Here is an 18560-nt window from a genome sequence, read left to right on the forward strand (position 1 = left end):
TTTCTGTCTGCCTCCTGCTGGGGCTGCACCTCTGTGGTCCCAGCTCCCTGCTGGGCAGGCTCACCTTGCCTCCAGCTTCCACCAGGTGACCTCAGTTCCCTGGGCTCCATTTACCTCTGCCTTTTGTCTCTCCAGCCTCAGCTTGCTGGTGGCTTCCTGCTAGCTCTGGGCTGCACTGCTGGCGCCTATGAACCTTCCACCACCTGTGCACCGAGTGAAATTTGCTCTGTTGTACAGTAATAGGGCTTCCCGTGCTCCATGTTGGACTCTGTTGTGTATTCCAGTATTCTCACACGTGATCGCAATATAGTTTTCTTTAGAGGCATGGGAGATGGAGGCTATGACTGGGTTAAAATCCGCTGATTAAAAGCAGCCTAAGTGTTTGTGTTCACTATGGCTGTGGTATAAGGGGAAAACCCTGCCTGGGTGTCTGGTGTCTAGTTCTCACTGAGTCACTAGGGGAGCTTAGAATCACTCAAGTCAAAGCCTCAGTTTCTTGAAAAATGAAAGTGCTCCCCGGGGTCCCTTCTGGCAGCCCCATTAGCTGGCTTTAACTCCTTCCAAACCAAGACAGTTGTAGGATGCAGACTCAGTTCCTGTGGGGACCAGCGAGTTGTCTCCATCGGCTCGGCGGACCCTGACTCCAGCCATCTGCCCTTCGGAGGGGTGCCATTGGTCCCTGAGGGGTCAGGTGACACAGTGTGGGCGAGCTGGGGCAAACCTGTCACCACTCTGGAAAGACCTCCAAAACAGGCTTTTCTGATCTGACACATGTGCTTGGTCTTCATTCAGGCACAACTCCCTCCCAGATCATACAGTGCAAAAGTAAAATTTACTGCTCAGCTGTCCTGACAGTGGGTTCAACAACGTATCAAAGATGTTGTTTCATCTGTTCACCTTAAGTATACAACCAATCGGCAGAATGTGCAGATGGTACTTGTCTGATGTAATATAGTCTCTCTTTCTCCATTTTAAGCACAATCTTATAGTCTCTAAACAGCATTTTAAAAATACGTTGACCCACATGTTGTTTGTGTATACGTATGTATTTGGGGCCAGATGCTCTGGGTATCTTAAATAACTTTGATTTACTAAACTTCCCTCCTCCTTCCCCACCCCCAGCCCTTTCTTTTCAGAAGATACCTTTAGACAATCACCATTCACCTCCAACTCAAAAGACCTGCTGCCCAGTGAATCTGTGCTTCACGGAAGAATATCAGCTCCAGGTATGGAAACATTGTCGATTTTGCTTCTACTAATGGTTGCTTAAAAATTACTTTTCTGGAATGCGTGGATTCTCAGGTACTGTTGGTTCAGTTTACAGGCTGAAGTTACTCATCTGAAGCTAGGCTTTTGAGAAGAGAGAGAATTTAAATAGCCACAAAAGTTTGTTAAAAGAAAAAGCAGACAGTAAGAAAGCTCTCCGCTGCAGGGGGCTTATTGTTCTTTATCGGCTGATGTTTCATTCGCAGAGTGAATTCCTTTGAAATAGCGAAGTATAACCTGGAAATAATTTGCTTTCCACGTTGTCAGTATTTTAGGCAGGCAGCCAGGAAGATGTAGGAGGGCGGTGGCAAGACCGCTAGTCGCAGACCGGGAAGATCATGACCCTGGGGGTGGGCCACCACAAAGAGCACTTCGGTTTCCATGGCAGCAACACAGCTTGTTACGACAGTCTTGCCACCCAGACATCACCTCTGTTCTGAGAGGATCCGCATAGATCCATCTACCACTTCCTTTTGCCACGTCAGCCTCAATGTACAATTCCCTATCCATGCTTCCTTTTTCGTTGCTCCCTTCCCGAGCAGAAAGAAAGACGTGCCTGCTGTCCCCTTACCAACAGCATGGCCATCCCTCAGGACTTAACATGTGCATCTCAGAGTGGTCATGAAATGAGAACGTTTGAGAACCCCTGCCCTGGAGTCTCTCCTCCCTTCCCACCCCTCCCCCACCCCAGTGCCACCCGTCCAGCTGCCAGGAAGCTTTCAGCTCCCAGTCACTAAGAGAATTTCAGAGGCTCCTGGTGGCCTCCACACCCGTGCACGTGTCCAGGAGAGACCAAGGCCACATGTGTGCACGAGGGGCTCACAGCAGGGTTGTTGGCCAGGAATTCCTGCAAGAATAAAGTCCAGTGTCCCCCTCACACGCAAGGAGCCCGTGTCACAGATGCAAACGGCTGCAGAGCTGAGTGTTTTACGATTCAGAAAGAGCCAAGGAGCATCTTCTGAGATACCGGCTTGTGGATGTCACAGGTCGTTGGAAGTGGTCCGTGACAGACAGTGGGGAAGAGGCCACTCTTTGTCGTTCTTTAGTCTTGTGATGGCAGATCCATTTCTTCTCATCTCCAAAGAGTCCAGGTACCTGCAGCCTTGTTAGCCTGGCAGGGCTTTTCTATTCAAACCCCATCAATAACATGCTTACACAAAAACACGTTACATAATACCTGGTTCTGGAGGTGGAAAGAAATTCTGGTTAGTTGATGCCTTCATTCTCAAACAGGGGCTATTGGAACTGCTGTTTACTTCCCACAGTGTCTTTTTGAATAACCATCTCCCTGTTCCCCAAATTATCACCCTGCTGTTAAGTTGATGGATTGTGACTTTCTAATGTCAAAATAACTGCCTAGTAATTGCCTGTCAGAATGCTGTGACCCATACAGCCAAGCATCCCGTGATGTATATAGAAACCCTGCATTGCTGGCTTAATGTGCAGCTTGGCTATATTTTACGAAGGGTTTATTGGTCAAGTTACAGCTCGCCCTCAAAAAGTAATATGTTTAACTATGTGTGTTGTGTTGTCGGGTGGGGAACTTGCTATGATGCGCTTCACAGACTTTTATTACAAATTAGATAAACTCACCCTTAAAAAGTTAACTCTTATTTTGGGGGGAGAAGTCAGCATGACCGGGATTTTTTTTTAATGTAAATGCACCATTCTTGAGGGGTGATCAGTCTCTGTTCTTGAAAAAGCCTTTCTTTAGGCAGAGGATAGGCAAAATGACTATATTTAAATTTTGCCAAAATAGACAACTAAAAAGGGCCTATTTAAAGCAAGCAAGGTAAAAATGCTTTAGAAATGGAGTTAAAATTAGAAAAATTAAAAGCGGTAAGGACAATCTGGTGATCACAAAGTTCTCGTAATCCGAAGATATATTTTGTAAGGAAAACCTTGATAATTTGGACGAATTGTGGAGAAGACCAATCTGAACTAACAAAAGACTGCAGTACGGAGACTTTTCAAGAAAACATGTGTTTGACGTGTTAATGGCAGTGATAAATGGCCATGGTGTACTACCTACTCAAACTCCCCAATCCTTTACCCACAATCCTGAAACCCATAATTTTTTGAATAAGTTGTTTGGTGGCAAAACCTAATGGGAGGCTATTTATAGCCTTTATGTATTACGCCAAGGATGAAATCCATACATTTTTGTTGCAGAAATATCAATGTGCTTGATTACGAAGACCCATCGGAGTGTTACATCAAATAATACCTTATGCACCATATTATCATCTGAAATCAGAAAAGTATGAATCCCAAAATACATCAGGCCCCAGGGGTCTTAGATAGATACGGTGAACATACGTCCGTTCCAGGACTCTGCTAAATGCAGCGCTGGGAACAAAGAAATTTTGAAGCCAAAGATCTTAAGATTCTAGGGTATAAGAATCATAAATTCCTATAGAAGATTTCGGAAGACCAAGTGGGCAGCAGATTTCTGAATCATTGACGATGTGGCAAGAACGAGTTGTCCGAGGCAGATGCTCTCGTACTACGACAGCATCGTTAATGAGGGCCTGGATTCGAGAAAAGGAGGACGGGGATAGGACAGGCAGGAAATGGGCTAGTTGACTAGTTTGGTTAGCTTTGTCATCAGCAGGTTGAAGTAGGGACCTATGGTGGCTGTGCAGAAATGGGGAAGCCAGGAAGGAGATAGCTGGCTTTAGTGACTAGGCAGAAAATCATTTGTTGTTAGTATATAAATAAAAGCGTCAGCATCCTTAGACATCTTCTCTTGGGTAATTTAAATGTCACCATTAAAATATTATTTCCATTCTTTATTTACTTAGCAAACTTCTTGCCACACATCATGTCAGGATAAATGTCAGCCTGGAGAATGATCTCAGAGTCCCAACTAGTGGAGACCATAATTAATGAGGTTTAATGTGCCTAGTTACGATCCAAGAAAGCCCTTGCAAATGCTGAGAACCCACAGCATTAATTCAACAATAGATATTGGTATCTATTTATACACCTCTATCAGTGGGATGAAATTCTCTCCCGTTCGCCTTTGGAGTGAGACCACGGGGCAGGGGAGCGTACCACGTGAGAGTATCGTTGAAGGCCTGGCAGCTCCAGGCCAAAGCGACGCTCGCGGTGGGTTGTGATTGTGTTTCAGGCCTGTGGAGCACGAAGCGAGCGGTGTGGGAGAGAGCAAAATGGGGAGAGGTGGTAGCACCACGGATCATGGAAAAATTGAGAATAGCACTGTTAACTAGGCATTTGCCTTCGGCAGATGGTCTCTAAGACACACAGCTGCCACCATCCCAGAGAAACAGAATAAACACAGAGCTTCGCAGTGTCCTGGACCCGGTTGTTGCCACTATTTCTAGACTGACTTTCCTGTGAACCAAAAAATGCTCACGAGCCAAGACCTAACATTTTTACTTGCTGTGAATGTCTTAGGCGGAGGTAACACCAGGAATCCTTAATAAAACAATGAGTTAAAAGCTGCTGTCATCGTCTGCTGGAGGGATGTGAGGACAAAATAACCTGAAGGCCGTGAATAGATGACTGAGTGCACCCTGGCTAGTGCCGGGGCTGGTGGGTGATTGTACAAAAGAAATAAAAGAGATTTCCTATTATGGGGGAGATAAAATTACAGACTCTGTGTAATTTAATGTACTTTGTCTAATTTATAGTTGTCTCACTTTGTAAAAGATTTATACTGATAGAGGAGAGATTCTGAGGTCAGGTGTGTTTCAGGGCACGAAGGGCAGTTCTGTATAAGCAGTAGACCCATTGCCATGTACCTGCAGCTATTTCTGTTTTCCCGTCGTCTTTCCGAAGCAAAGGCTTTTAAGAGAAGGATTTACGTCTCGGCACTGCTTTTAAGCAGTGTGGAGCTTCAATTCTGTTTTATTATGATTTGAAGTCACAGTATGTTTGCTCTGTATTAAGCCAAAACACAAAAACACAAGCAGAGCGGGTGTGAAGGAAAATGCAGGTCTCCGTGGAACTCTTTCACGGTGTTTGGAGTCACCGATGCTTCTGTTATTTCAGATGGAGCTTAGAGTCAGACAATGTAAAACATATCAGCAATTGTATTTGTAAATCCCTTCACCCATTACTTGCTAAACTCCCTTTAAAAAAAGAAACTCTTTTTGCTGTTATTGTTCATAACATCCAAACAAGAAGAACATGGGCAAAATTTAGTTCAAGACTTGATTTGCCAATCAGGTTTGATGTTAAATAAAAAGGCACGTTTAGAATGGTCTGCCTTGTCCCCAGGCCAATTCTTGATCCATTTTCCTCTATCTGTTCTGCCAATCACTCTAATACAAGTGGTACCATGTCATATACACTTTTCTGAAATCTAAATTAATGGTGCCTTGCATTAGAGTGCCACCAGTGACTAACTCTTGGCCTGCCGTGCAGCTGCCCAGATAGGAATGACCTCTTTCAGGCAGTGGGTTTAAAAGATGTGCATGTCACCTTTGTTTATGTTAAGACTTCCCGACTCATATCTCGAGAGAGAGACATATCAAGCTTTCCTGGATTACAGCAAAGTGTTTTCTTCAATCCTTTTTCAAACACAGCAGATTCTTTTAAAATTCAGACTAAGTCATGGATAAACAGTAGAACATTGGGTGTTGTTTGGTGTGTATCATTTTGTGGCTTAAGCTCCTTTTTGATTAAACAGATTCATCCTGTACAGAGGAGGAAGTTAATAGTTATCAAGGACCTGCTAAATTGTCAGGCCCGGGATCTGTGTCATCTCATTTAATTTTGAAAACAACCCGTTGAGACATAGGAATTATGCTCAATTTACAGGAGACTAAATGGAGGTTCAGAGAGATTTAATACCCTTTTTCCAGTTTTATTGAGATATAATTGACGTATAACATTGTATTCGTTTAAAATGTACAACCTAATGATTTGATATACGTATTTTGCAGAATGATCACTGCAATAAGTCTAGTTAACATCCATCACCTCACATTGTTACAAATTTTTTTTCTTGTGAGAACCTTTAAGATCTGTTCTCTTAGCAGCTTTCAAACCTGCAATGTGGTATTGTTAACTACAGTCACCGTGCTGTACATTTCATCCCCAGAATTTATTTATCTTATAACTGGAAGTTTGTACCTTTTGCGGAGACATTGCAGATTTCACGGGTTCAGAGATATTGTGGGTTCAGTTCCAGGCCACCACAATAAAGCAAATATTACCGTAAAGTGAGTCACACAAATTTTTTGGTTTCCCGGTACATACAAAAGTTATGTTTACACCATACTGTAGTCTATTAAGTAAGCATTATGTCTAAAAAACAACATGCATGCCTTAGTTAAGAGATATTTTATTGCTAAAAAATGCTAACCATCATCTGACAAGGCATAGTTGCCACAAACCTTCGATTTGTTAAAAAAAAAAAAAAGCAATATCTGCGAAGCACAATAAAGCAAGATATGCCTGTAATAACTTGTTCAGAATCATCCAGTTGGTGAGTGGCAGCCCGTGAATTCAAACCCAGAACTCCATGGTGCATTTTCTCTCTTTCTGCCCTGTCACACTGCCTCCTAAGTCAGATATGCGTCACCAGCAAAGCAGCACATCTCTCCAGGGTTTGCCCATACGTACTCCCAGTTGACATTTGACGTATTACTGATGGATGGCCTTCTTTTAGTTAGGAATAAAAAGTAGTCCTTTAAATAAGATATTTCAAAGCAGTGACAAGATAAGAATGTACTGTTTATTAATATAATGCTAATTTTGTCCTCTTCCCTTTTAATTCTTTTCTTTCTTCCCTTAATGCCTCGATATCTAGTAATCATAGTCACTTGGAATGTTTCTTTCAGTCAAGAAACTTAAAGAAACAATGTTTCTTTTCAGTAACCTTTTTTTTGCGGTATGCGGGCCTCTCACTGTTGTGGCCTCTCCCGTTGCGGAGCACAGGCTCCGGACACGCAGGCTCAGCGGCCATGGCTCACGGGCCCAGCTGCTCCGTGGCATGTGGGATCTTCCCGGACCGGGGTACGAACCGTGTCCCCTGCATCGGCAGGCGAACTCTCAACCACTGCGCCACCAGAGAAGCCCCTCTTTTTCTTTCTTTCTTTTTTTTTTTTTTTTTTTGTGGTACGCGGGCCTCTCACTGTTGCGGCCTCCGTTGCGGAGCACAGGCTCCGGACGTGCAGGCTCAGCGGCCATGGCTCAAGGGACCAGCCGCTCCGCGGCATGTGGGATCCTCCCGGACCGGGGCACGAACCCGTGTCCCCTGCATCGGCAGGCGGACTCTCAACCACTGTGCCACCAGGGAAGCCCGCTTTTCAGTAACCTTTAATGGATTGTCTGAGCTGTAGAAATAGTTTCATGAACCTGGTTAAAACCTCCTGGTTAAATAAGACACATAACACTGAAGTGAGTGGTGATCTGATCAGCGATGCAAAAGGAAAAGTTCTCCACTGGGAATCAGGAGAACCCGGGTTCAGCCCTAGCTAAGCTTCCAGTAGAAAGAGAATAGACGAGCTTCAAGCTTCTTCCACATCCCCTCTTTTTCAAAAACTGCCGTCTGTAGTGGTACTGTGACCTCAACTCAGGTTTCTTTATTTTCCTTGTGGAGCTAAAACTATATGCTGGTATGCGGAACAGCAGTTTAGTCTACTAGAAATTCTACCACACCCACTAAGAGTTGGGGAAGGGACATAATCCTCGAAGGACAGTACTGGGGATGGTAGTGACTGAGAAGTGGGCACAAGAAGGGCATCTGGGAAGATGGACCATTTCATTTCTTGATCTGGCTGCTGATTACATGCATGGGTAATTCTGTGGAAATTCATCAAGCTGTGTTAGGGCTAACTGTCTTATTCACAAATAGGTGGGTCTTGATGCCACGTGGCCACCTCCAGGTGGCCTGCATCTTCACTTCAGAGACCGAAAGTGATGATGACGCCAGCTGTCTTTCAAGTAGACAATTTTTAGTTTATAGGAACATTTCCATTCGTAGCACAAAACTGCCCCGAATTAAGTGACATATAGGTTGATATCTCTGATTCCCGTTCTGTTTCAAATTGGGAAAGTATTCTGCACTGCTTATAGCATTTCTCTGATGTACTTACAAAAGGTGAGCTATGTAGTCTGTCCAGCTGTTTACTAGAGGGAGAAGTTTTTGTTGTTACACAGCTTCCTGACCCAGATAATGTTATTTAAGGCTAAAAATGATGTGCTCGCAACTAGTTCCATCTGTCCCTCAGCAGACTAGTTTGGTCTCAGTCAGAGTGTAGGTGAATTCCAAAGGGGAGCTGTTGACTCCATTAAAAATTCTTTGAAGAGAAAGGTCTTCGTGTCCGAGTTAGTCCTTCTCAAAAATGTGACTAATCAGGTCTCTGCAGACCAGCGGTTGTGGTGTTCACATACTGAAGGGGTTTAATTGTGGTAACCTTTCCAAAGGAGAAATTTATCTCCAGTTTAGATGCCTCACCTGAGCTATCTGTGGAAAGCCACGAAGACAGAGGACAAAACTGTGGTCGCTGTGCTAAGTCCCTTTATCTATGCCCAGATAGCACCGGGGTTGAGTCACTTGGTATTGAAGATAATCATCAACTCTTTCGTGTTTGTACTTTGCGGGAAATGGTGACATCCAAAAGCCCTTTTAAAAACCCAGTTTTTTGGGCTTCCCTGCTGGCACAGTGGTTAAGAATCTGCCTGCCAATGCAGGGGGCACCGGTTCGAGCTCTGGTCCGGGAAGATCCCACATGCCGCGGAGCAACTAAGCCTGTGCGCCACAACTACTGAGCCTGCGCTCTAGAGCACACGAGCCACAACTACTGAAGCCGCGTGCCTATGCTCCGCAACAAGAGAAGCCACCGCAATGAGAAGCCCGCACACCGCAACGAAGAGTAGCCCCCGCTTGCCACAACTAGAGAAAGCCGGCACACAGCAATGAAGACCCAATGCAGCCAAAAATAAATAAATAAAATAAATTAGTTTTTTTTTTAAGCCAGTTTTTGTTATGTAAATTAGTTCATTTGTGTCATATTTTAGATCCCATGTATAAGTGATATACGATATTCATCTTCCTCTGAATGAGTTACTTCATTTAGTATGATACTCTCTAGGTCCATCCATGTTGCTGCCAATGGCATTGTTTCATTCTTTTTTATGGCTAAGTAAACATACTTGTGCTTACGAAAGGGGAAGGGGGGTGGAATTAGGAGTTTGAGATTAGCAGATACACACTACTATATATAAAATAGATAAACAGCAAGGACTTACTCTATAGCACAGGGAACTATATTCAATATCTTGTAATAAAATATACAGGAAAAGAAAAACTCCAGTTTGAGGACTGTGTTTCTCAGGTGTTTCTCAGGTTAGGTCCCTGAGGCTGTGACCACTTCGGCCCTGGCCTGATATCTTCCTGTGAGCAGAACATAAAATTTTCTGCACGCCATTTATAAGGCCTCTGCGGTGCCTGTGGTTGTGTTTTTACTTTTGCAGAGACCATTGAGATGCCTGGAGAATGAATAGTGCTGTAAAAGGTCAAATTCTTGAGTATGTGTAATGGATGATGGAGAATATTTGTTTGAAAATTGCCATGTGGTGACCCTGGCTTCAGTTTGGGACCGGCTAATTCAAACTACAAGGCCTTTTCTGTATATACAATACGTTCTTCCATTCCTTTGCTATCAAAGATACATATTTTCATTTCATGCAATTTCTTCTTTGTGTTTATTCCTTTGCAGGGCAGCAACTGCCCTCCGGTAACCAGTGTAGAAAAAAGAAAAGCCATTCCGCTTACAGACTAGACCATCTATTTTTCATTCAAACGGATCCATTCTGTATTCCCACATGTAGGCCCAACGGGGACCTCTCTGCAGTGAGAGAGACACCCCTGCCCCACGTCACACCACAGCCCTTCCTCCATGTGGTTGTTGGAATGACTGTCAGGGCTTCAGCTAGGGGCTGTTCTCTCTCATGCAGTGTGTTTCCTTTAGCAAAGTCCTTACCATTTCTCTTCTCCATCTATCATCCAGAAAAGGAAGGTGTGAATTAGAAGCGCAAAAGTATGGACAGTCTTTGCACTGGCTTCATGAGATCCCTGGTTCCTCACGTCCTCCTCTGGAGTTCTACTGAGACGTCCCGCACAGGGGTCTCGCAAGTTCTCTGAATTCAACAGGTCCCAAACTAAACATATTCCCCACCCGACCCCTGCTGTCTCCATCCCTCCCCTCCCCAAATAATTAAAACTGATTAAAACCCTCTGCTCTGTCTTTTTTTCCTACCTTGCTGAGTAGCATCATCGCCTCCCATGGCACAAATCATAAGGTTCGATACCATTTGTTTGCATTCCTCCAGAAACAGACCCCAAGGCAAGGATTTACGCAAGGAGTTTTGTAGGAAGCAAGACCAGGAAAGCTTGGGAGAGGGACGGGAAAGCGGGCCAGGGAACGGCAGGCAGTCAACAAAAGGTTCCTTCTCAAACAGGTTACCTATGTAGACAACTGGAGATTAATGTCACTGGGGGACTCTGGGAAGCCATGGAGGACACACACCTCAGAACTTTCTACTGGAGGGACTGAGAGAGGTGAGATTCAAGCTTCTCCCAGGAGAGTCAATTCCCCAACACCCTGGTCTTACTACACAGGTGGTCAAAGCAGGCTCCCATGGCCAGAGGAAGCCCTTGGCAAATGTTGGCACATGCTGGCAGTGGGAAGGCAGGTGCTGAAGTGATAAAGGCAAGGCGATGGTGGGAGAGGGGGCAGGAATGACAGTATTTGCTGCATCGTTTTCCATTACTGCCTCTTCTCCACCTTCCACTTCTAACCAGTTACCCTGCACGATTCTTCCTCTTACCTCTCTCCTAAATGCACGTTTTCCTTTCTTTCCCAACTGCCAATAAGCTTGTTCGAGTCTCCATCATTAGTCCTCTGGGTTACAACAGTGGCCTCTCTCAGGTCTTCCTGTCTCCAGTGTCACCCCTGATGGTCCCGTCTTCCCATCCTGCAGCCGTAATCTTTCTAGAAGGCATATCTCATCATCTCACTCTCAGGCCTAGTGGCTTCCCATTACCCTCAGGATAAAGTTTAACTGACACCTGCAGTCTTTCCCTATAGGTTTGTTTTTCTGTTTTCTTTTTTAATAGCCTCTGCATTCCCCTTCCACTCCAAAACTGGATTAGGTGCTGCTTCCTTTGATCTCCTGGGGTATTTAGAATTTCCTGTTTATTTAAGCATCAGCCTTCTCCCTTAGCTGTAAACTCCTTGGTGGGCATAAGCTGCCTTGTTGACCATGGTATCTCCCAGAAGCCACCACCAAGTGTAATCGCTCATCAATCTTGGATGAAGGCATATTGTTGAACAACTATGTTGTTTGTAGAGCTAGTGTTAAATGTTCTAAGAGATATCTGATGAGACTTTGATTATGACACAGATCCGATTTTGACTGTAGGTTAAAATGGACCTCTTTATAAATGTAAGGTGTGCAATAAAGCTTTTTTCAAATACAGTTGGTCTCCCTAGCTAATGTGGGTAACTGCCGTGACATAATTGTCTTTTTAGAATTAAACGGTTAAGCTTGACAGGAGAAAGATTGCAGGGCTATTGTGTTCATTTTTTTCACCTTAGGTATAGATCTAACTGCCACAAATTTCTGAGGGCAGAGAGTGGAAGGTGGAGGTCCAAGAAGACTAGATGGTTTGATGTGAAAGGTTAACACGGGAATTAATGTGAAAACCCAATACTGATTTTCATGCATAATAATAAAACTTCCCAGGCATAAAATTCCCTACGTCATTAGTCTCATATTAAAAAGTTTGGAATTATTTCAGATAGAATTGTTTTCCCATCCGTGAGCCAACCGCTTTATGAGATAAGCTTCTCTTTTAATGTAAATTATTTTATTGAGAGACAGTGTTATATTTTGATCCAAATAGGGCAAAAGTTCACATAAGAGTCTTTCATTCATACTAAGGGGAAACTGTGTGCGACAGATTTGAATTCAGGCCTGACGCTCTCTGGAATTTGGGCAGCCCATGAAAGGGAATTTTTTTTTCTTGCAAATTATTAAAAAATGATACATGGCTTTTTCCTCTTGCTTGGGAAATGTCCCCCAAATTTTCTGACACTTCCTCAGTTGTTTCTTACACCTGAAGAGAGAAACAGTTTTCTACAGCTGTCGGGCTACACCCCTCCCTACTCTTACACCTTTCTCCTCACCTCTGCAAGAATCAACTGAGATGAGCCCCCTGGAGTTGGAGATTCCCACACATACACAGCCGTTTCTGCCCTCAGCTACCTGTCTTCTCCAGGGCACTCTGTCTCATCCCCATCTTTTCCTTCTCTTTTTCTATCGTGAGCCATTGTGGGGTTTACATGAGGCAAGCCCTATGTTAAATATTCTACTAAAGATGTCAATAAGAAATGAATTCTCTAAGTTACAGAGAAATACAGTGCTCCCTGTTATTTTGTGAACTTTAACCTTCACGTCCCATTCTAGGAATTTAATCTACCAATAAACTTGAGCAAGCAACACTAAGGTGTATGGACAAGGCTGTGCTCTCCACATAAATATATGAAAACAAATTAAATGTTCATAGGTAGGGAACTGGTGAAATGAACCATAGGACATTCGCTGGAAAATTCCAGAGCTATTAAAAAAGGGTAAAGGAGATCTTTGAGAATTTATATGAAATGATGTCTAAGATATATTGTTAGATTTTAAAAAACAAAAAGCTGGCTACAGACAATATGTGTGACATGATCCCATTTATATATTTTTTAAAGAGGTGGTATATATATATATATATATATATATTTTTTTTTTTTTTTTTTTTTTTTTTTTTGGGTACACGGGCCTCTCACTGTTGTGGCCTCTCCCGTTGCAGAGCACAGGCTCTGGACGCGCAGGCTCAGCGGCCATGGCTCACGGGCCCAGCCGCTCTGCGGCATGTGGGATCTTCCCGGACCGGGGCACGAACCCGCGTCCCCTGAATCGGCAGCATCAGCAGGCGGACTGTCAACCACTGCGCCACCAGGGTAGCCAGAGGTGGTACATTTTAGGTGCACATAAAATGCTTGCATGTGTGGAGATAATTTCCCCACAGATAAATTCTGAACGGTGATTAGCACAGGAGTGAAAAGGACTGAGAGAAGAGGGATAGTAAGTGAGAGGCGTTCTTTCATTTTTCAGTTTGTATCCTTTGTTCTATTTTTTTTTACCATTATTTACACTTTTATAATTTTTTAAAGTTATCAAAAGTAAAGTGAGATACTTATGTGTTCAAATCAATTTTTTTTTTTAGAATCCATCGTTCTATGATTCATAGGATGACTTGGAGCCCTAATGAATAATCTCTAAATTAAGTGAACTGCTAAAAATACGGATAAAGCAATGATTCTTAGCCATCTTCCCTCGGTGAACTCCCCCAGCTAGAGGCCAGAGTTAAATGAGTGTTTCATACAGTTCATGAGAATGTAAATCAAGTTACAAATCTGCATGAATGGTGTGACCGCATGGTTTGTAAAACTGTGTGCATACAGGGGAAAGATCAAGAAGGATAGAAATGTTAACTGTTGTCTCAGGGTAATTAGGATTTCAAGTGACTTTTACTTATATTTTATGGACTTCCATTTTTACCATAAACATGCATTATTTTTATCATCAGACACATCATTTGAACAAAGGTGAAGCTATCTTGTTTGTTCTGATACTGAATGCTTGACACCACTTGGAAGTTTTTATCATGAGGTTAATGCCTGGAGCTTTGGACAAGGAGACCAACTTCAACAGAACCATGTTCAGATGTGACCCCAGAAAAAATGGTAGACCTACAAAAGTGAACGGAGATATTTTCAGCTGCAAGAGATGAAAATGTTGGAAAAAGTCTTGTAAGGGATGTTTGGAACGTAGAACCTATCTTAAGGTATCAAAGCACTTCAGACTAAGGGATACCAGCCATTCGCACGTCTTGCGCTGATTGGCAACTACTGCCTTCATGATTTCCTCATCCTCTGTTACATTCACCCTTGGGTACCTTCTTCCCAAGGTAGATGCAGGGCTTTCCAGTCAAAATGACTCATCCATCTGCAAATTCTAGGTCCTTGCCTTAAGTATCCAGGAATGAGTCACTCAGATCAGTTGCTTCTCTTTTAACTTGAATGGAATTAGACTCTGGGATGTTCAGTTGAAAGATTCATGAATGAGTAGGTCCCAGGAAAAGCAGTGGTGAGGTTATCAGGGAAATCAGCTCTATTATAGGAACAGGAAACAGAATAATTAGGGAGTCAGATAACCCAGAGGTAGAATGATATACAAATAAATTAATTAATTAATTAAAAAGATTAGGTCCAAACTCTGGTTGTCAATCTTTGCTGGAGTGTGGAGGCAGGAATTAATGGGTTATGCGGATTTGAGGTAACTATTTTGTCTTAAAGGCAAGATGACTCATACAAATTACTTTTTTTGCTCACTAATTTTGTATGTACTGTGTAGGTACTTGCCAAAAGAAAAGCAGGGGAAAATTTTACTCAGGAAAAAAAAAAATGTGTACTCTTGCAAATGCTTTTAACATGTAGGCATGCTTTCGGTATGTGAAAGTTATTTTTGACACTATTTTTGGCCAAATTGTTTTTCATTTTTATGAAAAATGTTAATTTTTAAAGCACTCCGGTCTATCTCCCAACTGTTACTTTTATCACTCGAAAATGTGGTATTTTAAAAATATCATCACTGGTGTCATACTAAGACTTGCCTTGGATTACAAGCCTTTCATAGTAATTAATGTCTTTTTTTAAAGGCATTTGGACATGAAAAAGGAATAAAATGAAAGTTCACCAAAATGTTCATAGCAGTTGTCTTTGGGTAATGATGGGAACTGTCGTTGTGGTTTGGGGTTTTTTTTTCCCCCACTTGTCTGTGTTCTTCTAGTTTTCTATAATGAGCATGGAACACTTATAAAGAAAAAATCAAATTTATTAGAGGGAGTAAGTTTGTTAAGGGAGAAAGATAAGAGTCATGTTGCTTTGAGTTGCACTATAGTCATTCTCATGGTCACACACAAGATGGGCCTTTGTCCAAGGCTCCCAAACATCTTGTGTTACAATGAATAAATATTGGTAGAGTTGTTTCAAAAATTTTAAATTACGTATCCAGTAAATTATTAACAAAGGGCTGTGAAATCCTCATATGAGATACAAATATGACCGTAGTCTTTTAAGTAAATATTTCAGTTTGGCTACTTACTAAGTTCACTTGAGGAATGATTGAAGTTTGAGGATCGTTCCTTATTTTCAACCTTACAAGGGAGATTAATGAATTAAATTTATCTTAGGGCACCAGCTGTTGGAGAAGAAGTGCACACCATCTTATTTAACTGGTCGCTGAAAACGGTGTTTAATAGAACAGCCCTTTGTACGTTACATTGCACTATTGGTCTCATAAATATCATTCACTTAGGTATAATTAACAAAATAATAGCTGCTGATGGAGAATGTTTTCAGTAGTTTTATCAAGAAGTAAAATGAGTGTTCACATTTTTGTTGCATCTGTTTAGTTTCCTAACAGAAGAGGTCAATTAGAAAAACGATCTTCATGGCTACAGATTCACTGCCCCTTAGATAATTTTCATTCTTCTCCATTAGCGTCAGAGGACATTGAGATCCTATGAAATGGGGATTAAATATAAAAGGATCTGAGAGCATTAAGTATTTGATGAGCAGTCTGAGGAGCTATTATGAGGTGTATGTACCCCTGGGGTAAAAAGAAAGTTTATGTATTCATTCAACAAACACTTATGAAGCAGCTATGATACGCTGAGTACCTTTTAGGTCTGGGGAACAACAGCGAACAGAACAAAGTCCTTGTCCTTATGGGGCTTATGTGCTAGAGATAGAGACAGATGATATACAAATAATTATACAGTGTGTATATAATATATACACACATATAATAACATTGTAGAAGTATATAATATATATTTTTATGGAATATATAATTTTATTTCTATATTATTTAATAACATGAAAAAACTAAGCTATGTAAGGGGGGTTGGAAAGGGACCATCAAAGGTAGGATGGTCAGAGAAAGTTCTCCCTGAGAAGGTGCAGTTCTGGGTAAAGGGAGCAGTTACTACAAGCCCCAGAGGGGAGGATGGGCTTGGCTTGGGGAAGTGACAGCAGGAAGAGTGGCTGGCTGGAGGGGAGGGAGGGAGAAGAGCTTACAGAGGCTGGAGGAGACTAGCAAGGGCTTGGGCCTTCCTGCAAGTATCCTAGGAACCACTGGAATGTTTGGAGCAGAGAAATGACAGAATCTCACTTCCATTTTAAAAAGTTAATCTGACTTCTTGTTTAATCTTTAAAGCCTTAATAAGGTCCCCTGAAAGGCTTAATGGAAACAGAGAGGCCCTGAATCAAGATAAGAGAGGCAGAGAAAGTTAATTTAATTTGCTGGATATTCTTTTTATAGTGGATGGAATCTGTGCAATCCCTGTAATAATTAATTATTGGTGGTGAATATTGCCCAATGTTTATCTCATTTCATTTTTCTTACTATTAAGTTATGAAAGAGAGATTGTATAGCACAGGAAACTATACTCAGTATTTTCCAATAACCTATAAAGGAAAAGAATCTGAAAAAGAATATATATTTGTGTGTGTGTGTGTGTATAAAACTGAATCACTGTGTGTGTGTGTGTGTGTGTGTGTGTGTGTGTGTATAAAACTGAATCACTGTGCTGTTCACCTGAAACTAACACGATATGGTAAATCAACTATACTGCAATAAAAAATAAAATAAAAATTTGTTAAAACTAAAATAAATTTTTAATTAAAAACTCAAAAATATATATATATATTTTTATATATATAAATTTATTTATTTATTTTTGGCTGTGTTGGGTCTTCGTTTCTGGGCGAGGGCTTTCTCTAGTTGTGGCGAGCGGGGGCCCCTCTTCATCGCGGTGCGCGGGCCTCTCACTGTCGCGGCCTCTCTTGTTGCGGAGCACAGGCTCCAGACGCGCAGGCTCAGTAGTTGTGGCTCACGAGCCCAGTTGCTCCGCGGCACGTGGGATCTTCCCAGACCAGGGCTCGAACCCGTGTCCCCTGCATCGGCAGGCAGATTCTCAACCACTGCGCCACCAGGGAAGCCCAAAATATTTTTATTTTATTATGTTTAGTTGAATGTTTTGGGTTTTTTCTTAATCAGTTAAAATGACTATCTAGATAGTTAACTGGATATTTATGGAAAAAAGTCTACAAAACTCAATAATAATAAAACGCTTGGAAACTCACAGAATTTGAGATCAGAATTCTTTTTTAAAATGACAAGACAAATCCATTATTTAGAATTCATTGTAGAAAAGAGAATGCCTTCATAAGAAAGAGGAATTTAGCTTCACCAAGAATTGCTCCAGCATTATTTATAAAGAGCTATGTCAGGGAACTGTGAATTCACCAATAAAAACTGCAAATTACTCAAACAGATGCTCACAAAGCATGCCTAGAGGCTATTGTATGTGTGTGTCTTGCCAGTTCTGCCATTGGAGAGGTGATGTACAGTCGTAAAACCACTAATGATGGTTCTTTACAAATGTTATACCAAATTATATTGTGTAAGACAATAACATCCGTTATTTACAACAGAAATCCTAAATGTTTGTTACCTACATACATTACTGACAAGCAGAAGAGCTTATATTTGCTAGTACATAATATGACTCTTTCGGTGTGTGTGTGGAGCAGGGAGGGTGCCTTTCCCCATTCAAGGAAATAGCACTTAATAAGGAAATTTCTCAGAAACACGACCAAGTACTAAACCATCAAAAACTCAGGTTCGGGCTTCCCTGGTGGCGCAGTGGTTGAGAATCTGCCTGCTAATGCAGGGGACACGGGTTCGAGCCCTGGTCTGGGAAGATCCCACACGCCGCGGAGCAACTAGGCCCGTGAGCCACAACTACTGAGCCTGCGTGTCTGGAGCCTGTGCTCCGCAACAAGAGAGGCCGTGACAGTGAGAGGCCCGTGCAACGCAATGAAGAGTGGCCCCCGCTCGCCGCAACTAGAGTAAGCCCTTGCCCAGAAACGAAGACCCAACACAGCCAAAAATAAACAAATAACTAAATAAATAATAAAAATAAAGGAATTCCCTTTAAAAAAAAAAAAAGCTCAGGTTCGAGATGACCTTCCCGCTAAATATGTGCCTCTTCCCACCTCTCTCCAGCAATCCTCAAATGTTGAAATCCCTTTTTAACAATATTTTGTCATCTGTAATATCTGAGGCAATGGAGATTCTTCCTAGACTTTTTGAGACTTGCATCATATAAACACATTGTTTGGCTAAATTTTTGTTTT

At 42.2% G+C, this 18560-nt stretch overlaps 1 protein-coding gene across 5 annotated transcripts in view; it reads left to right on the top strand.

Annotated features, from left to right (window-relative positions):
• ZNF827 (zinc finger protein 827) overlaps nt 1-18560 on the top strand; it is a 180888-nt gene that overhangs the window by 114660 nt on the left and 47668 nt on the right. For all 5 annotated transcript variants that reach the window (XM_033857322.2, XM_073805520.1, XM_033857323.2 and 2 more), the window contains exon 8: nt 1123-1226. In XM_033857322.2, the coding sequence (XP_033713213.1) occupies nt 1123-1226 (104 nt within the window). The remainder of the gene's footprint in view (nt 1-1122; nt 1227-18560) is intronic.

Source organism: Tursiops truncatus, chromosome 5 (assembly GCF_011762595.2).
Source record: "Tursiops truncatus isolate mTurTru1 chromosome 5, mTurTru1.mat.Y, whole genome shotgun sequence".
Lineage (NCBI taxonomy): Eukaryota > Metazoa > Chordata > Mammalia > Artiodactyla > Delphinidae > Tursiops > Tursiops truncatus.